This window comes from Dendrobium catenatum, unplaced genomic scaffold, assembly GCF_001605985.2.
Source record: "Dendrobium catenatum unplaced genomic scaffold, ASM160598v2 original_scaffold_71536, whole genome shotgun sequence".
NCBI classification, from domain to species: domain Eukaryota; kingdom Viridiplantae; phylum Streptophyta; class Magnoliopsida; order Asparagales; family Orchidaceae; genus Dendrobium; species Dendrobium catenatum.
In genome coordinates, this window is record NW_021389983.1 from 276,763 (window position 1) to 295,621 (window position 18,859).

At 35.0% G+C, this 18,859-nt stretch overlaps 2 protein-coding genes across 3 annotated transcripts; both read left to right on the forward strand.

Annotated features, from left to right (window-relative positions):
- The first annotated feature begins 3,274 nt into the window (after positions 1-3,274).
- Positions 3,275-4,866, forward strand: LOC110108943 (B-box zinc finger protein 20). Its single transcript, XM_020839810.2, has 3 exons — positions 3,275-3,647; positions 3,734-4,132; positions 4,259-4,866. The coding sequence occupies exons 1-3, from the start codon at positions 3,462-3,464 to the stop codon at positions 4,532-4,534; spliced, it is 861 nt and encodes a 286-aa protein (XP_020695469.1). The 5' UTR covers positions 3,275-3,461; the 3' UTR covers positions 4,535-4,866.
- Positions 4,867-10,238: 5,372 nt separating this feature from the next.
- Positions 10,239-17,876, forward strand: LOC110108964 (COBRA-like protein 7). Of its 2 annotated transcripts, none has more exons than XM_028691809.1 (6): positions 10,239-10,523; positions 10,609-10,748; positions 13,549-14,017; positions 15,996-16,152; positions 16,230-16,507; positions 17,457-17,876. In XM_028691809.1, the coding sequence occupies exons 1-6, from the start codon at positions 10,241-10,243 to the stop codon at positions 17,765-17,767; spliced, it is 1,638 nt and encodes a 545-aa protein (XP_028547642.1). In that variant the 5' UTR covers positions 10,239-10,240; the 3' UTR covers positions 17,768-17,876. The 2 variants fall into 2 exon arrangements, with proteins under 2 accessions (XP_028547642.1, XP_020695494.1); XM_020839835.2 differs by having other exon boundaries at positions 10,609-10,688.
- Positions 17,877-18,859: the final 983 nt, after the last annotated feature.

Consider the following 18,859-nt stretch of genomic DNA (forward strand, 5'->3'; position numbering starts at 1 on the left):
ATAATTTTCTTTAAATAAGAGAATTTATAGCTTTATAAAAAATCTAAATATTAACTTTCATTTATAATTAATTATTCATTTTTAATAAATTAGTTATATAATATCTAAAATGAGGATACTATATTTTACTCTTTTACAAAATTCATAATAATATTTATTTCATGATTCAATTGTTAAGTTAGTAAAGGTAGTATTTTAATTGTTAGTTTTTTGTCTAAAAACTAAAAAGTACTTAAGTTTTTAATTTGTTGCTGGAAATTTTCAAATATGAGATTAAATGAAGGAAATTTAAGTGTGGCATAGTTGTGCTACATAGCGCAATGTTGCAACGCCTTTGATAGAAATTTGTTGTCAAAATAGAGAGCTCAGCTCCGCAGCATCACAAAGAGAAATTTTTAATTCTACATATAGAGAATATTACACAGCAATGGCTGCCATCAAGCGCCAAAAGGCTAAATTACAACGTCATAGCGCTACTCCCTCCAAGCCACAACTCTTTGAAGGGGAAAATTTAAGGTTCAAGATAGAAAGCAACGCACCACCGTTCCTGATCACCCAACGTCGTAGCACCAAATCGCCTTAGCACCACAATGGTGCGGTTGCTATCAGTTATAATTTGAAGAGAAGCACTGACAGCACCACAACACAACTAGTATCATGTGGCAGCACTATGGGCCTGATTGTCTAAAATTTTAATTATATATTTTGTAACAAGTATAAATAGGTCATTTCATTTGAGAAAAATAGACTTTTGGGGGGTTTCCAAGGTAGATTTTGGAGAGAGTTGGGCAGATTTCTTCCTTGCTTTCTTTCTATTTTTCTTTTAGTGAGTGTTTGTTTTTGTATTGTGGATTTTGACACAAATCAAGAGCAAAATCATTGAGGAGAGCAAGTCTTAAATTTAGAGATTATCCTTATTTGATCTCTTCATTTATGTACTTTCTATTCAGATTTGCAATGCCAATCTTTGACTTTTGTTTAGTTAAATTTGCAAAGTAATGGCTAGTTTTCTTTATCGAAATTTATGATGTGATTTTAGTATTAAAGTAGATTAAGATTTCATTTGGGACGGCTTTCTTAATGCTTTTTAAAACAGCTTTTCAGTATAAAAATTAAATTTTTTGTACTAAAAAGCTGCTTTAAGAAGCAGTGAGAAAGCTGTCCCAAATGAAGCCTAAGTCTACACTCTTTCATGACATATAATTGTTTCATAGTTCACCAATCTTAATTTAGTTGTGTTTTGATTGTGCACAAACTTCAAACCTCGTTTGATACATGTCCTCGACAGAGGTATAGTGAAATAGTTAAGAAAGCATGGTTAGAATTCTGAAAACATAGATGATTAGAATTCTGAAAACATAGATGCATCAATTTTCAAGGCTTTGGTATCATTAAGGTGATGTTGTGCATGCAATAATGTGATTAATTAGCATAGTTAGCCATATCTTTACTAGGATTCCAACAAGCTTGGTAGAGACAAAAAACTGTTTATATTTTGATTAACAATAAAATTTGATAGATCAAATAAGCATGCATATAATAACCACATCACTCATAAATTCAGACGTGCTAAACCAAAAATAATAAAAATAATAATAATCAAAGTTCTACTGTTTTATTTTATTTTAATTACTTCATAAAAATTTTATTTGATCTATAAGATAAATTAAGTGATTGATAAAATTGGTTCTTAACTTGTAAGGATAACAACTGATTCTCTTTTGAAAATGTTACTTTCTTATCATTTTATTACTTGAAATGATACATGCTCTTGTGTATCACCGAATTAGCCAATCATCAATCAACTTATATGTGAATTGCAATAATTTTTACAAAATAATTACAACACCAATGATAATTTAGGTAATAATTTAATGCAATATTAATGAAATATTGATTTTATACACCGCATAATGCTCGTAAATAAAATAAAAAATATGCCCATTATTATTTTTCTTGGGAAAATATGTTAAAAAGTTTAGTTTGGAGCAAAATTCCCCCACTTTGGAGTACAACATACTTTATAAATCTTCCGATAACAAATTTAATTTGAATAACATTTGAACAATGTTCAAATAAAATTTTATCAAGATTTAGACTAAATGCGATAAAAATTTGATGCATGATCAAAGATTATTCAATCCATAATTGAGCATCATTTGTTACCCCCATTATGTATTGCAGACTATTTTATATAAGTCGCCTACAATCAAAATTACTTTAACTAATATTCAAATAAAATTTGATGAAGGTTGAATCATATGCGACAAAAATTTTGATCCATAATCAAAAATTATTTGAACCCTAATTAAATATTAATCATTATTATTCAAAATATTCTTCAATTAAAATTTGTACATGGTTTGAATAAGTAATAGTTAAAAGAAAATTATAAAATAGTTTTGAATAAAGTTCATACAATATTCAAAAAGGCTCAAACTTATTAAACAATAGAGGGTAATATGCTATAATACAATCACATTGGCTACAACACTAAGATAACATAATAGGTGATAGAATAGTTTATAGGAACATGTTAAGCACAATCACAACAACTATATCACTATAAATTGTCTACTTGAAGATCACATTCCTATAACTAAGACATAGCCAAATCTATATCAATAACCTGAATATGACTAGATCTATGTCACTATAAAATGTTCACAAATGATAATCTCCATATCAAAATGAGTAATCTATATAAACATCTTTCAATCAGGATCATAATAAATTTTAAGAAATGTTCGTAATTAGTAATCTCAAATCTAATATCCATTTATGCTTAATGTTAAGTATGTAAACATATAAATTTACTAACTTTAGATAACAATCAATAATTAATCAACGATAAAGACGAAAATATTGCATTGTCGGTTTACTTCAGAACCATCATCGCTCGTCAGAGAAAAAGAATGGATAAAAAATAGGTCTTAAATTAGCTTAAGGAGCAGGTTATAAACTTTCATTTTTGCTCCTTTTTAAATTAATTCTTAAACACGATTCTTATACAATTTCCATATAAAATGTGTTGTTTTTATAATTTGGCCACTAAGAATATGAGTGAGTATTCTGATTCAAAAAGAAAATTTGAGTTTTTTTTTTCTAAAATGTAAGGTGATAGATATATTAATTTAAATTTTATGAGGCAAATAAATCAAAATTTTCATCTTGCCCAAAAAGCTAATCATCATCCAATATATAATAAAATACAAAACGTCATGCAGCACAATGGAAAAAACCAATACCCGTGGAACCTTATTCAGAGCCAAAAGGTCCCATCGCTTTCATCCGCACCCACGCATTCTTCATGCTGATTTTTTTAATATTCTCGGATAATGATGTCGAATAATCCCTTAATTTAATTTCCAACTTCTTCCCCTTCCACAGTTCTCATAAAGGTGTCAACTTTCCTCGGATCCAATCCAGCACTAACCAGAGCTAGAGAGAGAGAGAGACAGATGAAGATACAGTGCGACGTCTGCGGCCTGGAAGCTGCCTCCGTCCTCTGCTGCGCCGACGAGGCCGCGCTCTGCCTCGGCTGCGATCATCGCGTCCACTCCGCCAATAAGCTCGCCAGCAAGCACCGCCGCGTCTCCCTTCTCCACCCCTCCTCAAAAACCCTCCCACCGTGCGACATCTGCAAGGTTAATTAATTTACTCACCGATTCAAATCGTATCCCAAAAAAAAAAAAAAACCAATTTTTATTAATATTGATACTTATCCTTGCAGGGGCGACGAGGCTTCGTGTTCTGTCAAGATGACAGAGCCATACTCTGCAAGGACTGCGACCTGCCAATTCATTCGGCTAATACCAACACCAGAAAGCACAAAAGGTTTCTCCTCAGCGGCATCAGACTGTCCACAGCACCAGTCACCTCCGCCTCCACTTACTCCTCGCTGCCCACTTCGGAGACAGAGATGGTCTCCAGCAGCTTTACCGCCAGCAGCAGAGTCTCGGAGGAAGACACCGTGTGCAGCAGCCACAGCACCGCCACCAAAACGGCGAACAATAACAGCGGCGGAAGCACCATATCTGACTACTTGATGAACATGCTTCCCGGATGGCGCGTCGATGATTTCCTTCTCGACGATGCCGCCGCCGCCGGCAACCTCACTGGCTACAATTTGGTAGGTTCAACAGAATACCTTTCAGAAAAGTTTAAGTTTGTGTTTTCCATAAACTAAAAAAAAAGACGACTAAGTTAATAGATAAAAGGTTAATTAACAAACACCTGAAATCTATTTGTTGTAAAGATATCGGATCCGGCGGTGGAGACCGAGACGGCCGGAAGCAGCAGCGGGGCATGGGCATGGCCGGGCGGAGCGGTGACTAAGATGGAGGATATCCCAGCCTGGGCGACGCCATTCCCTGCTGCTCAGGCTACTGCTATGGCTCAGGAGGGATTGTATCCGCTGCCGGATTCCATTGAGAGGGGTCCAAGCGGGTGGAACGAGGAAGCCTCCATGGTTCCACAGTTGCAGTTCCAGCATAAAAGTAAAAAGAGATCTGTGGCATCCCTTTGGTATTAGCTAGTTGTTAAAGCTGCCTCTTTTGATGGTTGGAGTGTTTTCTTTATAGTTCTTCGCGACTTGAAGCTTTCATCGCAACTCAATGAGAGTTTGTTAATCTATTTCGGAATAAAAAATTTCAGGTTCTTATCGAGAGAATTATCATTTGATGTGTGATGTATAAAACGAAATTTATACCGAAAATGATGAAGTTATCTGAGGGGGAAAAACTCTTTCCGGTGGATGCAATTTTTTGAGCTTTTTTTCGGGCTACTGATAGCTTTGAAATCGGTGAACAGTCGAACGTATCTGTATTTAATAAATTTTTACTCTGAAATTTATTTAGCGTGAAAGCATTGGCTGGCCTTTAGTTTTCACGGAAAGAAAAAATTGTATCATAATATTGTTAGTTTTATGCCGAAAGTGATTGTGTCTATCAATTGGGTGTTGACTCTGCTCATGAAAAAAAAAAAAAAAAATCTGTAAAGCTCTACAACACATTGTGATATTGTATGCTAATACTTTAGATGTTTTAAATTCGAGCTGGAGATAAAGAGCGGAGCATAATAGCGCTTCAAAGTGTAATGCCGTTGTAGTGCAAGTATGTTCTCCGTCATAATGCAAGACATGTTGAGCATTTTTTTTCCTTCTTATTTCACTTGAAGGATTGTGTCCTTTGAATGTCTGAAGTTCATTTCCGTGAGTGAAGTGAAGAAAGATAAAAGAAGAGTGAGAGAAAAGAGATTTATACAATTTCTTTCAATTTTTAAAGTAAATTTCTTATTGTGATTTGGCTATATGATTTTTTCTGGCCGCATTTCTATTTTACTTATTTGTTTCGGTGCAATCATTTATCTGAGAACTATGTTGGGTTGAGACAAAAATTTAATGATTAAAAATAAAACATGAATAGTTCGATAGAAAAACACTTAGGGCGTCTCCAGCTGAACTCCAAACGACTGTAAGGCGTAGTTGGTTAGCTCCATTCGAACGGCGAATAATCGCTAATCGGTGGAGGGTGAACAGCGTTGCACTATTCACCTACGCGATTTTTCCATCTCAACCAGATTTGCCGAAGAAACGCGCGAAAGAGGAGAAAGACGGTTACCTTCACAGAAGGATGCAAATGGAGTTCAATTAAAGATCAATCACGACATTTTTTAATTTCACTGCATTTAGGAGTAAAAAAATTGGATTTTCGGCTGGAGATGCCCTTACAGAAGCATTAAAAGCAGAATAGATGTAGCTGGAGAGGGGAATTTGTACTTTATTCATTTTGTGAAGGTGAAAGATGATCGATTATAGAACTCAATGGTACCTCTACCCTTTATAAAGCTGAGAGGAGATACACTATAACATTAATTTGTTTAACATAGATGGCTGATATCATCTTGATGGCTAGAGGCTTGCGGTTATGATGCGCAAATGATAGGTCATGGCATACCCTGTGTAATAGACTGATATGTTAATAGACAAATTGTTAGTCTGTCTTGAAGGCCGCTGAAGCATTTTGTTGGGAGAAGTTTTGTTAAGATATCAATGAATTTGTCTTTAGTAGAGGCGTGAGGATAATATCTTGGATATAATGTACTATGATAAAGTGATAATCAATTATAATATGTTTCATACAACCATGAAATACTATGTTGTTTGTTAGAGCAAGAGTTAAAATGTTTTCACAATAAAAAAAGTGTTGAGAGTGAGTGGAACATCAAACTCAGGAAGTAGATAATGCAATGGTTGAAGTTGTCGATGCCTTGTATTATACTTCTATTGAGGATCTAGCTACAATGGGTTGTTTCTTGCTTGCACTAGAAAATTGGAGTTCAATTTAAATGAGCACAATAACTAAAGGTCGTGTATCATGAGGGTCGCTAGCCTAATGTGCATTGGCATAGGCAAAGAGAAGTAGAAAGTCCTTGTAGATTTCAATTCCATAATCTATAGTCCCTTAAAAGTAGTAGAAGAAGCATTTGCATTATTGGTAGTGAGAATTGATAGGTTTATGCATTTCTTGAGTCCGTTGACAACAAACAAGAGATCTGACCTTGTTAATGTCAAGTATTGTAGAGATTTGAATAAGTGCCTATACAAGGAGGATTTGTGAAATTCTATTTTAGTAGTCTCGATAAGGAAAGGTATGGTAGTTAGGACGATTTGAGTAGGATTTTGTATTTATCCATGCCAACACGTTGTGTAAGTCTCACACATATGGTGTTTGATGCAAATACAAACTATATTTTGTGGATGAGACTACAAGACCAAGGACTTGATAAATGTTGTCAAATTTTTATCATATGAAAGTATGTAGTTAGTTTTTATAGGATAGTTGAAAGCAACATGAGGATCATTACCAGCTATCAGGATGTCATCAACGTAGATCAAAATATAGAGGTGAGAGGAATTTGTGCTATAAATCATGAAGTAGGGGTCAAGTGAGCTAAAAGTAAAGCCTAGTTATTGTAATTTGTTAGTGCATATTGAGAATCATTGTTAAGATGCTTGTTTAAGCCCATATATATAGGCTTTTGAGTAGAAAAAAATGGTTCAAATGTTGTTGATCTTGAAAGCCCTATGATTGGGTCATTTTATTTCTTCATTGAGATGGTTATAAAGAAATACATAGTTTATATCAAACTATATGATTGTCCGGTCATAGGGTAGGGCAATAATGAGAAGGATGTAGATGGTTGGTATTTTTATAACATGGTTGATGGTTTCATTGGAGTTAATACCTTACTCTTGTTTGAAGCCTTGTGTAACCAATCTAATCCTATGAAATGCTATGTGATACTTAGTTTATAGGTCAGCTTGCATCTAAAAAGGCTTTGACTCAATGAGTGAGGAACTATGATCGATGTTTCACATGTATGTAGGGCTTAAATTTCTTAGGACATGGTTGTACACCAATGTGGTTGGCAGATAACTCTAGAATGTCAGGTGATATTGGTGTTTGAAATGGTGTTGACAAGATTTAGGATGTATTTTAGCTAGAGATGGCTAGTTTTGAATCGGTTTGTAATTTGATGTACTACTAAGTGAGCGTGGAGGTATTTAGTGAAGCACATTTATTAGTGGGTTGATTGAAATGCTCAATAAAGGCAAAAGAAGACAAAATTTTTGAAAATGAAAAGTGAGAAGGTATAGTATATTATTGTTTGGTTGATTTAATGGATGAAGGCATATTAAATGGTAATTATGGGGGAATGCAATATGTCGAAACTAACAGAAGAGGAGAAATTGTTGTTGTTGTTGGGATAGTTATTGGACTGATTTAGTGGATGAAGTGTGGCAGTTGGGAATAAATTTTCATCAAACATAATATAATAGCATGAGAATGAAAATTAAGAATAAAATCATAATTTCAACAAATAAATTGATATTTGAACAATAATTTAATAAGCATTTATATATTGAAAACAAAAATATTTTATATTTAATTTATGACTTAGATAATTCAATTATTTAAATTTTCTTAACATTTTAAAACTTTTATGTTAAATCTCTCGCATCTCATATGATGAGAAAGACTAAGGATTTGTTTGTTTGGGACAATTGCACTGAAGTGCTTTATAAAATTAATTATAAAATTGTGAAGAAAGTTGTTTTTTGTTGTCTTAGTCTTCATTTGAGACGATTTTCTTACTGTTTCTTAAAGCAGTTTTTTAGTAGAAAAAATAAATTGTTTGTACTAAAAAGCTACTTTAAGAAGCATTAAGAAAACCGTCTCAAACGAAGCCTTATGTTAACCCCTTACACGATGAGTACCTCATAGATTATGTATATGATATCTCATACCTAAATAAGGCTTAAAAATGCTCTTTATGGAGGAAAACCACATCAATTAAGTAAAAACTTTCGGTTGATAAAACTACTAATTTATGTGCACATGATAAGCAAAAATGTACTGATTAAATTCTTTTACTATATATAAGAAAAGTATGTGATTATATAGAAAAAAATTATTTTATGACCCATCACAATATGTTGAAAAAATACAAGTGTCATGCACTGAATCCTCCTATCCTAATACATAGATCATAAAGAACTAGTTGGTGAATAATATCACCCTATGTAAGTAACTAGTTCTTCGATAGTGATGTGTGCAATAACGTGTGTGAATCAATAGCCCCAATAAAATATTTAAAATATGCCATATAACATATATCTTTGAGAATCCATGACAAAATATGTTGAAATTGTGTATCTAATGGGGGTTATAATCTCTATTGCTAAGTAGACTGATGCTCGAGACCAATAAAAATATCTACTGACTATTTTTGTAGAGTGTTGAAACATTCACGTATGACTTATACGGATATATTAAATCTTAAAATGTATATAAAGCCGAGCCCTATATGGGGTCCTGGTGCGGTACCCACGCTCTGCGCTGGCGAGCTTTGCCCACCCACACCTGCCTATGGTGGCTTTTCGGATGTCATAACCACCCACACCCACCCACTTTCCACGCTTATTGAATGCAGTCTGCCACAGATTAATGGCCTAGTGGTTTTTTGACATTTTCTCTGACTGCAAACTTTCAAGCCACATATTAAAATTTATCATGGTCGCGACGCGGTTCAGTGTTGCGCACTGCGTAGTCAGGATTATTGTAATATACTACATGCATGTGATGATTAGTTATGTAAATCGGTTGTCCTCTGATGTTGAGTATCCACCCATGCCCACCCACGAGGTCATGGGCGTACCCATACCCACCCATACCCATTGGGTGTTGGTAGGTATGTGGGTGGGTGTGGGTATGAGTACCCAATGCAGGGCTATGATATAAAAGTAATTGCAAAAACTTCCAAACTAATTCTTTGTGATCTAATTACACCATAGGATGGTTCATGCAAACAAAGTAAATTGCTTGCAACATTTTAACATATTATAGAATTTTATAGGATGTCGAAATAGTAATTACAAAAAAACTCCCACAATTATGTTAGAAAAAAATTTATGTAAAGGCTTCCTGACAGAAAACACAGCACAATTGTTGCGTCCTGGAATATTCGCGGCGATAGAGAAATATATAATTTAATGTCTTAGCATTGTACGAAGATCCAGCACACAATCAGATAAGTGAGAGGGTGTAGCGTTCATAAGAGACACCAGTTTTTTACGTGGAAAACCCCTGAATAAGGGGAAAACCATGGGGCCTGGCCCCGTTTGAATGAATCCACTAGTATTTTCAGTCGATTACAAATGAGGCCCTTCCTTTGGAGAAGGCCTTGGATTGATGTAGCAAATGTACATCATATAGATTGCATTACATGGTAGGAGTTACTTATACATGTTGTTTGGTCAGAAGGACCGTAGTCGGTAGGAGACCAGGGTCAGAAAGACCGTTGTTTGTAGATGGAGGTCGGAAGGACCATAGTAGGTGACGGAGGTTGGAATGACCGTAGTCGGCAGGAGACCTGGGTCAAAAAGATCGTTGTCTGTTGATGGAGTTCGGACCACAAAATTGCTTAGCTCAATTGCACCCTTATAAACTCAACTAATGGGCAATTTACCAAGTCAAATCCAAGGGTGCTGAAAAACCGCTCAAGGAAACGAAGGTTCAGTGCAAGAAAACATCCTGGCTTTTAAATTTTCCGCCACCGCCGCCTACTCCACCTTGGTCCGTCGCTTCTCCTCCTCCACCGCCAATTAGTGCCAGCCAAGTGGATCGAAGATACGCTGAGCAGCGCAAATTAAGAAGAACAGCCCCACAGACGTTATATGGGAAACAATATGAAGACAACCAATTCAATATCTCCTTCCTTTTTCGTCTCCCCTGAATTCCTAATTGGAACGCGTGCGCAGGCGTTTCCACTTCTGTCTCTCTCTCTCTCTCCCTCTCTGTTTGCCATTTCCATTTCTCTCTCCTCCTTGAAAACCCAAATCATTCACAGCTCCAATAGTATCTGCTGCTCCGCAACGATGTCTTTGTGCTGCGGAGGTGGCGGAGTTCTGCTGTGGGTGGCCACATACGTTTTTCTTCTTCTCCACCTCTGTCTCGCCGGTCTGCTAGTTGTACTTCTTTTTTATCTCTGCTATGTTTCCTTTGTATTAGATTTCGAAGCTTTTTCTTCCTGAAATGCTTGCAGGTGCGTACGATCCAATGGACCCCAATGGGAATATCACAATCAAGTGGGACTTTCAGCAGTTCCGTGATGACGGCTACACGGTGAGTGACGCTTGGCTCCTATTCGGCTATTCCCAATCTAGCTTCCCCAATCGCCGGGAGGTTAGTTGTCTTGGATTTTTCTTCTGGCAACCTTCGAAATCTGGGGATTGGGCTGCTTAAGATCTATTGGAATCATTATTTTCATTTCATGTGGCATTGATGGTCTTTAAATGTGAGAATAGAATTGCCCATTATATTTGGTTTTTATTAAAATTTATGATTTATATCATTTCAAAGTTTTTAGGACTTTGTTCATCAATTAGCTGAATTAAATTATATTTTTCGTGTTACGGTGGCTTTTTGTATGCCTTAACTTGCTACAAAGGCATAACGAGAATGATATGCCAATGTGAGGAGATAATGGAGGAAATTGTGACAAATCCAATAAAAATCTCATTAGTTTATCATCTTAAATCTGTCATAGATTCTTATCTACTCAGTCAGGGAGAGCTGACCAAACTTGATAATGTGATCCTTATTGCAACCATGAGTTGCTCATCCAATGAGACCTTATAAATTATGGATAAATCTTATTGAAGGACACTATTGAGTACATTATAAGTTTTAATCATAGGGAAAAATGTTCAATCATGATTGCGACCGCATTAGATCAAAGGGCATGTATCCTAACTACAATGATGTTGTAGCAAAGGTAGACACTGTTTAATGTAGATGTATGGAATATCCTTATCATGTATCATAATCATAATATAATATAAGATAATAATGCTTTCAATTAGGAACTACTAGAGGACATTCATTGGCACATTTTAGTGTGTGGTTTTAATATGGTTACTAGGATATATATACTTTTAAATGGTGGATTGTGGTCTACCAATATGATGAAGCCGTATAGTTCACGAGGGAGAGGATGTAACACATAAGGAGGAAAGAGTGATATGAAAGTCGATCCTTCAACCTAAGATGCTTCCTTACTCATTGGAACAAGTAATATGATGTCATAGGATGATCTAAGTATGGTAGTGATTATGAAGCATTACAAGCCTTATGAGATAATTGAAATAGATGGCAGACTAAAGCATCATAAGGAGATGTTAGAAGGTTATGATAATTATAGTGACTTCTTTACACTCTCATATACTTTATCCAAGTGAACTTAAAACTTTTTATTCTTAGGATCCTACATATTGAGTGACTCTCATTGGGCTAGGATTTAATAAGTATAATATATTAGAGAGATTAATTGGCTAGGTCAACTTTTTATATAATGACATTCTTGAGCTGACTGTAAGTATCACATAAAAGTAGTGCAATTGATGCTACTCAGCCAACTCTCGATCCTATTTGTGAAAGGTATTTGACAAAAAGTTTTCTATAAGTCTTGTTTTTTAGTCTTATAAAAAAAGTTCAGTGGGCACAATATATCTTTATGATGCATAGGATTAATTAATGACAACTAAAGCATATGAGGGCTTACACATTCATGTAGTTATGATAACATTTTTTCCCTGCTAGGTTTGTGGTCTATGATGCACCGACACACCTCTTGAAGAGAGAATACAATGTCAGACACGTGTCGAACACGGGCACGTGTTGAACACGTCAGACACATGTCCAATTAAAATATTGTTTAAATTAACCTGACACGGCTGTGACATGTTTCAAACACGCTGGGACACGCGTGTCCTAATTTTTTATGATAAAATTATTTGAATTATAAATATATGATATCCAATGAACTATTATGAGAGAAGATTAGAGAACTAGAGAAGTATAGAAGTAAATATATACATTTTTTGTGATTTAGATTAGAGGATAAAGAAATATTATGGGAGAGATCTAGTGAACTAGAGAAGTAAATAGATACAAAAAAGAACCAACTTTTATTATATGATATCCAATGAACTATTGCAAATCATTCTCTTGAAGAACTAAAGTTGGAAGCAATGATATTCAATGATAATGATATTGAAGACAAAAAACAAACCTATGAAGTTAATCCTAGTAGTTGAAGCTTGAATGCATGATGTTGTAGTAAGTGGTTATTTGCTTATATTTTTGTGGTTATACTAGACATTTTCTGATAAGAAAATTAGATCGTTTAGATTGCAAAATTGTAAAATTATTGCGAGTGAAAATTTATGTACCCAACATCGATTATTAGTTTTGGCACCACCAAACTTGCTTTCAGCACTAGTATGCTTTTCCGGTATCACCATATGTGCCCTAAGGCACCCCTGCATTTGACTATGTGCCCCATTGTAGCGTGCCTTCATCATGTAGAGCTTGTTCACCACCCACAAACAAAAGAACCAAATGATGTTTTCTCACTCTCTTCTCTATTTCTTCTTTTTAACCTTCATCTAAAATGGCCTCTCTCCCATCCTCTTCAATTTCTTATAGCAAGCCCAACTTTGCACGCCCTTTTTGATGGTTCTTTTTGTTTCATTTTTATAGGGTCTAAGGCCGTGAAAATCAAAGCAAAATATGGATCAGATTTTTTTTCCAAGTTAATCCAGAAGAACAGAACTTGTGACAAGTATTTGAACTTTTTAAACGAAGATTAAAGGATAATTTATTCAATTTGAATTTATGTATAAAACCATCTGCTTTGAATGTTATGCTTATTCTATAGAGGAAAAATTGGGCTTCGCCAGATTAGCAATTGTAGCTTTTTTTTTTTGGGAAATTTACATACATACTACTTTTATTTCATGCTATTTACATATCTAACACCCAAAACATTAATATTACATGCTTTTCACAGATATAAAACTTAATATCAAATATATCACTCCTATAATTCATTCATACCATTTATACCATCCTATAAACTTTAATTTTGATCTCAATTTTTTGACCGCAATGTAGCTGTTACACAATTATTTCTTTCCTGTAGGTCATGATTGATATATACAACTACCAGCTATACCGTCATATTGATAGTCCTGGCTGGAAGCTAGGCTGGACATGGGGAGGGGAAGAAGTAATATGGGATGCAAGAGGTGCTGAGGCTGCTGAGCAAGGGAACTGCTCTAAGTTCACAGGCAACATCCCCCATTGTTGTGACAAGAGTCCAGTTATTGTGGACTTGCTTCCAGGTGCTCCATATAATATGCAAACTAAAAATTGTTGCAAAGGTGGTGTGTTGGCTTCGTTGGCTCAGGACCATTTGAATTACCATTCATCTTTCCAAATAAGTGTTGGGACTTCAAGTACTGGCCTTTCTCTGAATGTTAGCGATGCTGAAACCCCAATGCCCTACAATTTTAGTCTTGGTTTGCCTGGATATACATGTAGTAATGCTACTGTGGTACCCCCTACCAAGTTTCAGAATGATGGAGGTCGCCGCAAAACACAAGCCCTCCGTAAGTGATCTGCCATAGCCTTTTTTCAGTTGATAACATATTTTGTTCGTTAAGTGTCATTGAGGTTTTCACTCCTAATGTGGAGTTGCTATGGAGTATGGAGTTTAAATATATTTGTCATATATAACCTAATCTATCTTCTACAGAATAGAATTCATCTATCTCAATTTTGTGCTGCTAGTCTTTCTATTTTCTTGCTAGTTGTCACCCTTGCAAGAAAGGTTTAAAAATTTGTGGTATATGACATTTGTATCCAGACCATGTTAGAGAAACTATACAGTTTAAGCACTCAAGCTACCCATTATTTCTTATATTACTCACTTGTTGTGGATGGAAGTAAAATACCATGATGAAACAAACAAGCAAATAAAAAAAAAACAATGGAAAGTAAAAGGACATCAGGATTTAACGTGGAAAAACCCAAAATAGGAAAAAAAAACTACGGAGCCACACCACGCCAAGAAATCCACTATGAAAATGGGGAGAAATAAATACAAATCTCTCCTCTCTCTCCTTGCTTATCTTCTTTCTTACACCATTCTCACAGTTCTCCTGTTCTAACTACTCAAAAGAAAATCTAGTTAATAACTCCAAGGGATGCAACCCTCCAGAAAAAAAATAAGAAAGAAAATTGTCCAGTTTGTTTCAAAGCGTTGCGCCTCCAGTTTTGTGTGTTGTGGCGCTCAAGCCTTTGTCATTATGATGTTATGACGCCTAATTTAGAGCGTTGCGGTGCTCTGCTCTCTGTCTATTAGCGCTGGGGCGCTCGGGTTCACAACGCCGTGGTATTGTACCAAAAAACGCTCGAGTACACAATGCTCTGGTACACAATGTTGGGTACACTTAAAACCAAGCAGGGGATAAAATCCTAATAACCCTTAGCGATCAGCCGATCACGAAAAAATGACTTGAGGTTCGAGGCAGCAATACAATCCAATTGATCAACACAATAAGATTTCATATGGAACTAACATCCCTATCCTAACCACTTGTATTATTAACGATGCGGCATATATTTTCGGCAACTAGACCTCAGCCACGGATGTTGCTTAGGTATTTAAATAGTTGTATGCTGAAGCTAAAGCTTTCATGTCCAATTTTGGCATTTAACTCGTAAACTGAATGTCGTTTTATAGCCAGATTATTATTTTTTTGCACAATCTGTGCAATATTAATTGAGTTTATTATAAGTCTCCAGATAGAAGTGCTGACGTTATTATAAAGATCTATTACTGTTTAGTAGCCTTGTAGATATGTGCGTAACTTCTTTTCAATGACTACTTTTATCTGTTTACTAGGACTTTTTAGACGTAAATGAAAAAAAACCACAAGATGAATTAAATTCATAGTTTAAAACCATTTTTTGTTTGCCCAAGCGAGAATTTCACTGGTATTGTGTAATTTAACCAACCGGTTTCGTGGTTATCAACTTGTAAGCCGAACTGATGAAACTTTAAACCAAAACTGAAAACATACTGCTTAAAATTCATCCGTTTGGTTCACTTCGGTTTATTGGAAACTAGATTGCTCATTCTGCTTTTATTTCTGGATTGATCAGAAAATTAAAATTCAGATGTTGGAATTGGATGAATAGCAATCAGAATTCCATAGATTGACCAGTTTTCTATGAAGTGATGCTTACGCTTTATTACAATCATTATATGGTGTGATCAATTTCAAATATGTTTCTGTTTTTTGAGAAATTATTATGTGCGGAGTCCAAATGGTTCTTCCCATCCAGATTCCGCGCAGAATAATTTCTCCTGTTTTCGTGGCACAATATAGTCATCACGTAATTCCATTACTTGCTAAGTTCCTTCTACTGTAATTAAGGAATCTGATATACTCTTTGGGTTTCAAATTTCACGGCGTCAAGTTGTTCTTCATCATGTCATGCTTTTTATTTTGACAATACTTCTCTGCGTAACATCATTCAAATACAGCTTATCTTACTATTCTCGTGGACAAAATTGTGTAGTAACATGGCTGGTTAGCTGTTCATATTCCCAGTTCAGAGAATCTCAAGCACCCAAGTGTTGTGTATCTTTGTCTACTTTTTACAACGAGACGATAGTTCCATGTCCTACTTGTAGCTGTGGTTGTCAAGGATCACCAGAAGCGCCAAAATGTGCCAAGTAAGCATCTCAGAAAACCATTTCTTCTATAGAAAATTGTGGTTAAATCAGCTTAGTCTGTCTTTGTCTTGTAACAGCGATGGCCAACATCCCACATTTTTGCAGTTGCCTCAAGGTTATGATGATCCTGTACCTGATATCGTTATGTGCACAAGACATATGTGCCCAATCCGTGTACACTGGCATCTCAAGCTTAGTTATAAGGAGTATTGGAGAGTTAAAGTGACTATCAACAACTTCAATATGCTGAAGAACTATAGTGACTGGACTCTAGTGGTGCAACACCCCAATCTGCAAAGCCTAACTCAAGTCTTCAGTTTCAACTATAAACCTCTCATCCAGTATAATACTATTAGTATGTTTCAACTTTCAATCCAGTTGAAGTTCAGTCTTGAAATGTTTTATTATTTTTTGTCACTAAGCTCCTATACCTAGTGAGAAAAGGATCATAATGATTCATTGACTCTCTATAAAAGATTAAAATAGTCCCTAACTATATCAAAAGACTATTTTAATCTCAAAACTCTTTAAAAAGGAATCAGAATTATTCTATCATGAGATTATTTTGATTCATTTTTAAAGACTTGAGAGACCAAAATGATTCTTTAATATAGTTGGAGATTATTTTGTCCCTTCATAAAGAGTCAAATGTCCAAATATACCTAGTTGAATCCTCATTGATCTTGATTTCTTTATTTATTTTGTGACACTAGTTAAAGTGTTCGTGCATCAAATCAAAGCAATTTGGTCCATTTGAAATATATCATTCAATTCAATAATGATAATTGTCATCGCAATGTTCTCTTGCAACAATAATGATGGCAAGTTTCCGTAAATCAAAAATATATGTTTTTATATTATTCTTAACAAAACTCTTTTTCAATTAAAATGAAATAAGCCAAAATCATATAGTATATGCATTATTTGATATAGTATGAATTTATTTGTTAAATAATGTTCCTATATGTATATTTCCTATTTTTCTTCTATCATTTAAAGTTGTCTTTATGACGGATCAATCATTTGCTTGAATTTAAACTTGAATGTTCAACATATTTTGTTTGTTCAGAGTCAATAAGTGACATTAATGGTTTAGATTAAAAGTGAATATTATAATGTTTGGATCTCCTAATGGCTTCCTAGTAGTTCCAAAGATGACTTGTTTGTCAACTACATGGAATCTTTTAGAAAGCCTTAAGCACTCCAAATGTTAAATTCATGTAATAATGATGCTGGCTGATCTCCTTAACCATTTCTTTCTATTGTTTATTCATATTATAGCATTTTGAAACGATTTTTTGCAGATGACACTGGAGTGTTCTGGGGAATTAAGTACTACAATGACCTGCTGCTGCAGCAAGGTGAGTTTGGGAATGTGCAGACCGAAATATTGCTTAAAAAGGACCCTGCTATTTTCACATTTCAGGGAGGATGGCCATTTCCGAGGAAGATATCTTTCAATGGCCAAGAATGTGTGATGCCGACGCCGGATGAATATCCTTCCTTGCCGCGAGGTAGCACTGCTTCTCCACCTCCTGATGGCCACCTCTGCCATGGATTGGCTCTGTTGGTATCCTTCACAGTATTTCTGTTGATCCAGGCAAGCATTAATTAGTACTCGGTTTTTTTTTTTTTTGCCCATATTGTTTTGGTTTTGTCAATCCTCTTGAAAATCAGGAGTGAAATAGTTCCTATGTAGTAAATCTGTTTGTCTCTGCTTTATGTTTATGAAATCTTACATAGTTTTGTGAATTTTTTGGTTTTTCCATGGAAAAACATCTTGATTTTTCAGCTGCAAAACTAACTACAAGATTATTTTGCAGCTATTCATAATAATAATGAGAAATTATTTAGTGCGGAGACCGGATGCAGAATATTTTACGGAGAGCAGCCAGAATGCGCCAAGTCAGTAGTACCGAGTTGCGGTACCGAGCAAGAGGTGACGTGGCGCATTCTAGTTAATATCCGGATGACGTTCGGCGTCTGCACAGAATAATTAATCTAATATTAGAGAGGCGGCTTGGGATCAATTTGTTTCTATTCTTTTGCAAAATGTTTGTTTTAGGTCAAATATTTTGAGCAAAATTTTATTAGGATGGGTTTTATAATTATTGAATTTATTTTAAGATAATTGTGATATAAATTTATTATATTTTGATTAAAAATAAATATAATAATTATAAAATATATTTTGACTCAATTTTTACTCAATATTTTTAACTAAAATCTCCTTCATTGCGATAGTAGGCAAGGAGGTTTTTTGTTTCCCTTATCTTTCTTTTATTATTTGTTCACCAACTCAGCATTCCAGCACAAGGATCATTCTAACATCTGACGACAATACTATCTTTGTGAATTCTTATGGCGAAAAGATGTTCCCATATTTTCATCACTAAGCTTAATCTAAAGTTTAAGATAAGTTGTCTTAGGTGCCTGTTTGGGACGGCTGTAGCTTTTATAAACTTTATAGTGAAGTTGTGAGAAAAGCAACTTAGAGTTCGTTTGGGATGGTTGTAATTTTTTTTAGTAGTTGTTTGCGATTATGGTCATTTTGCAAATAGTGATTGTTGTTTGCGAAGTAAGATATTGAGAAAGCTATCTTAAATAGACTCTTAGATTTTGTTTGAGATGGTTTTCTCCTGCTTCTTAAAGTAGCTTTTTAATGCAAAATTTAATTTTTTGTACTAAAAAACTGCTTTAAGAAGCA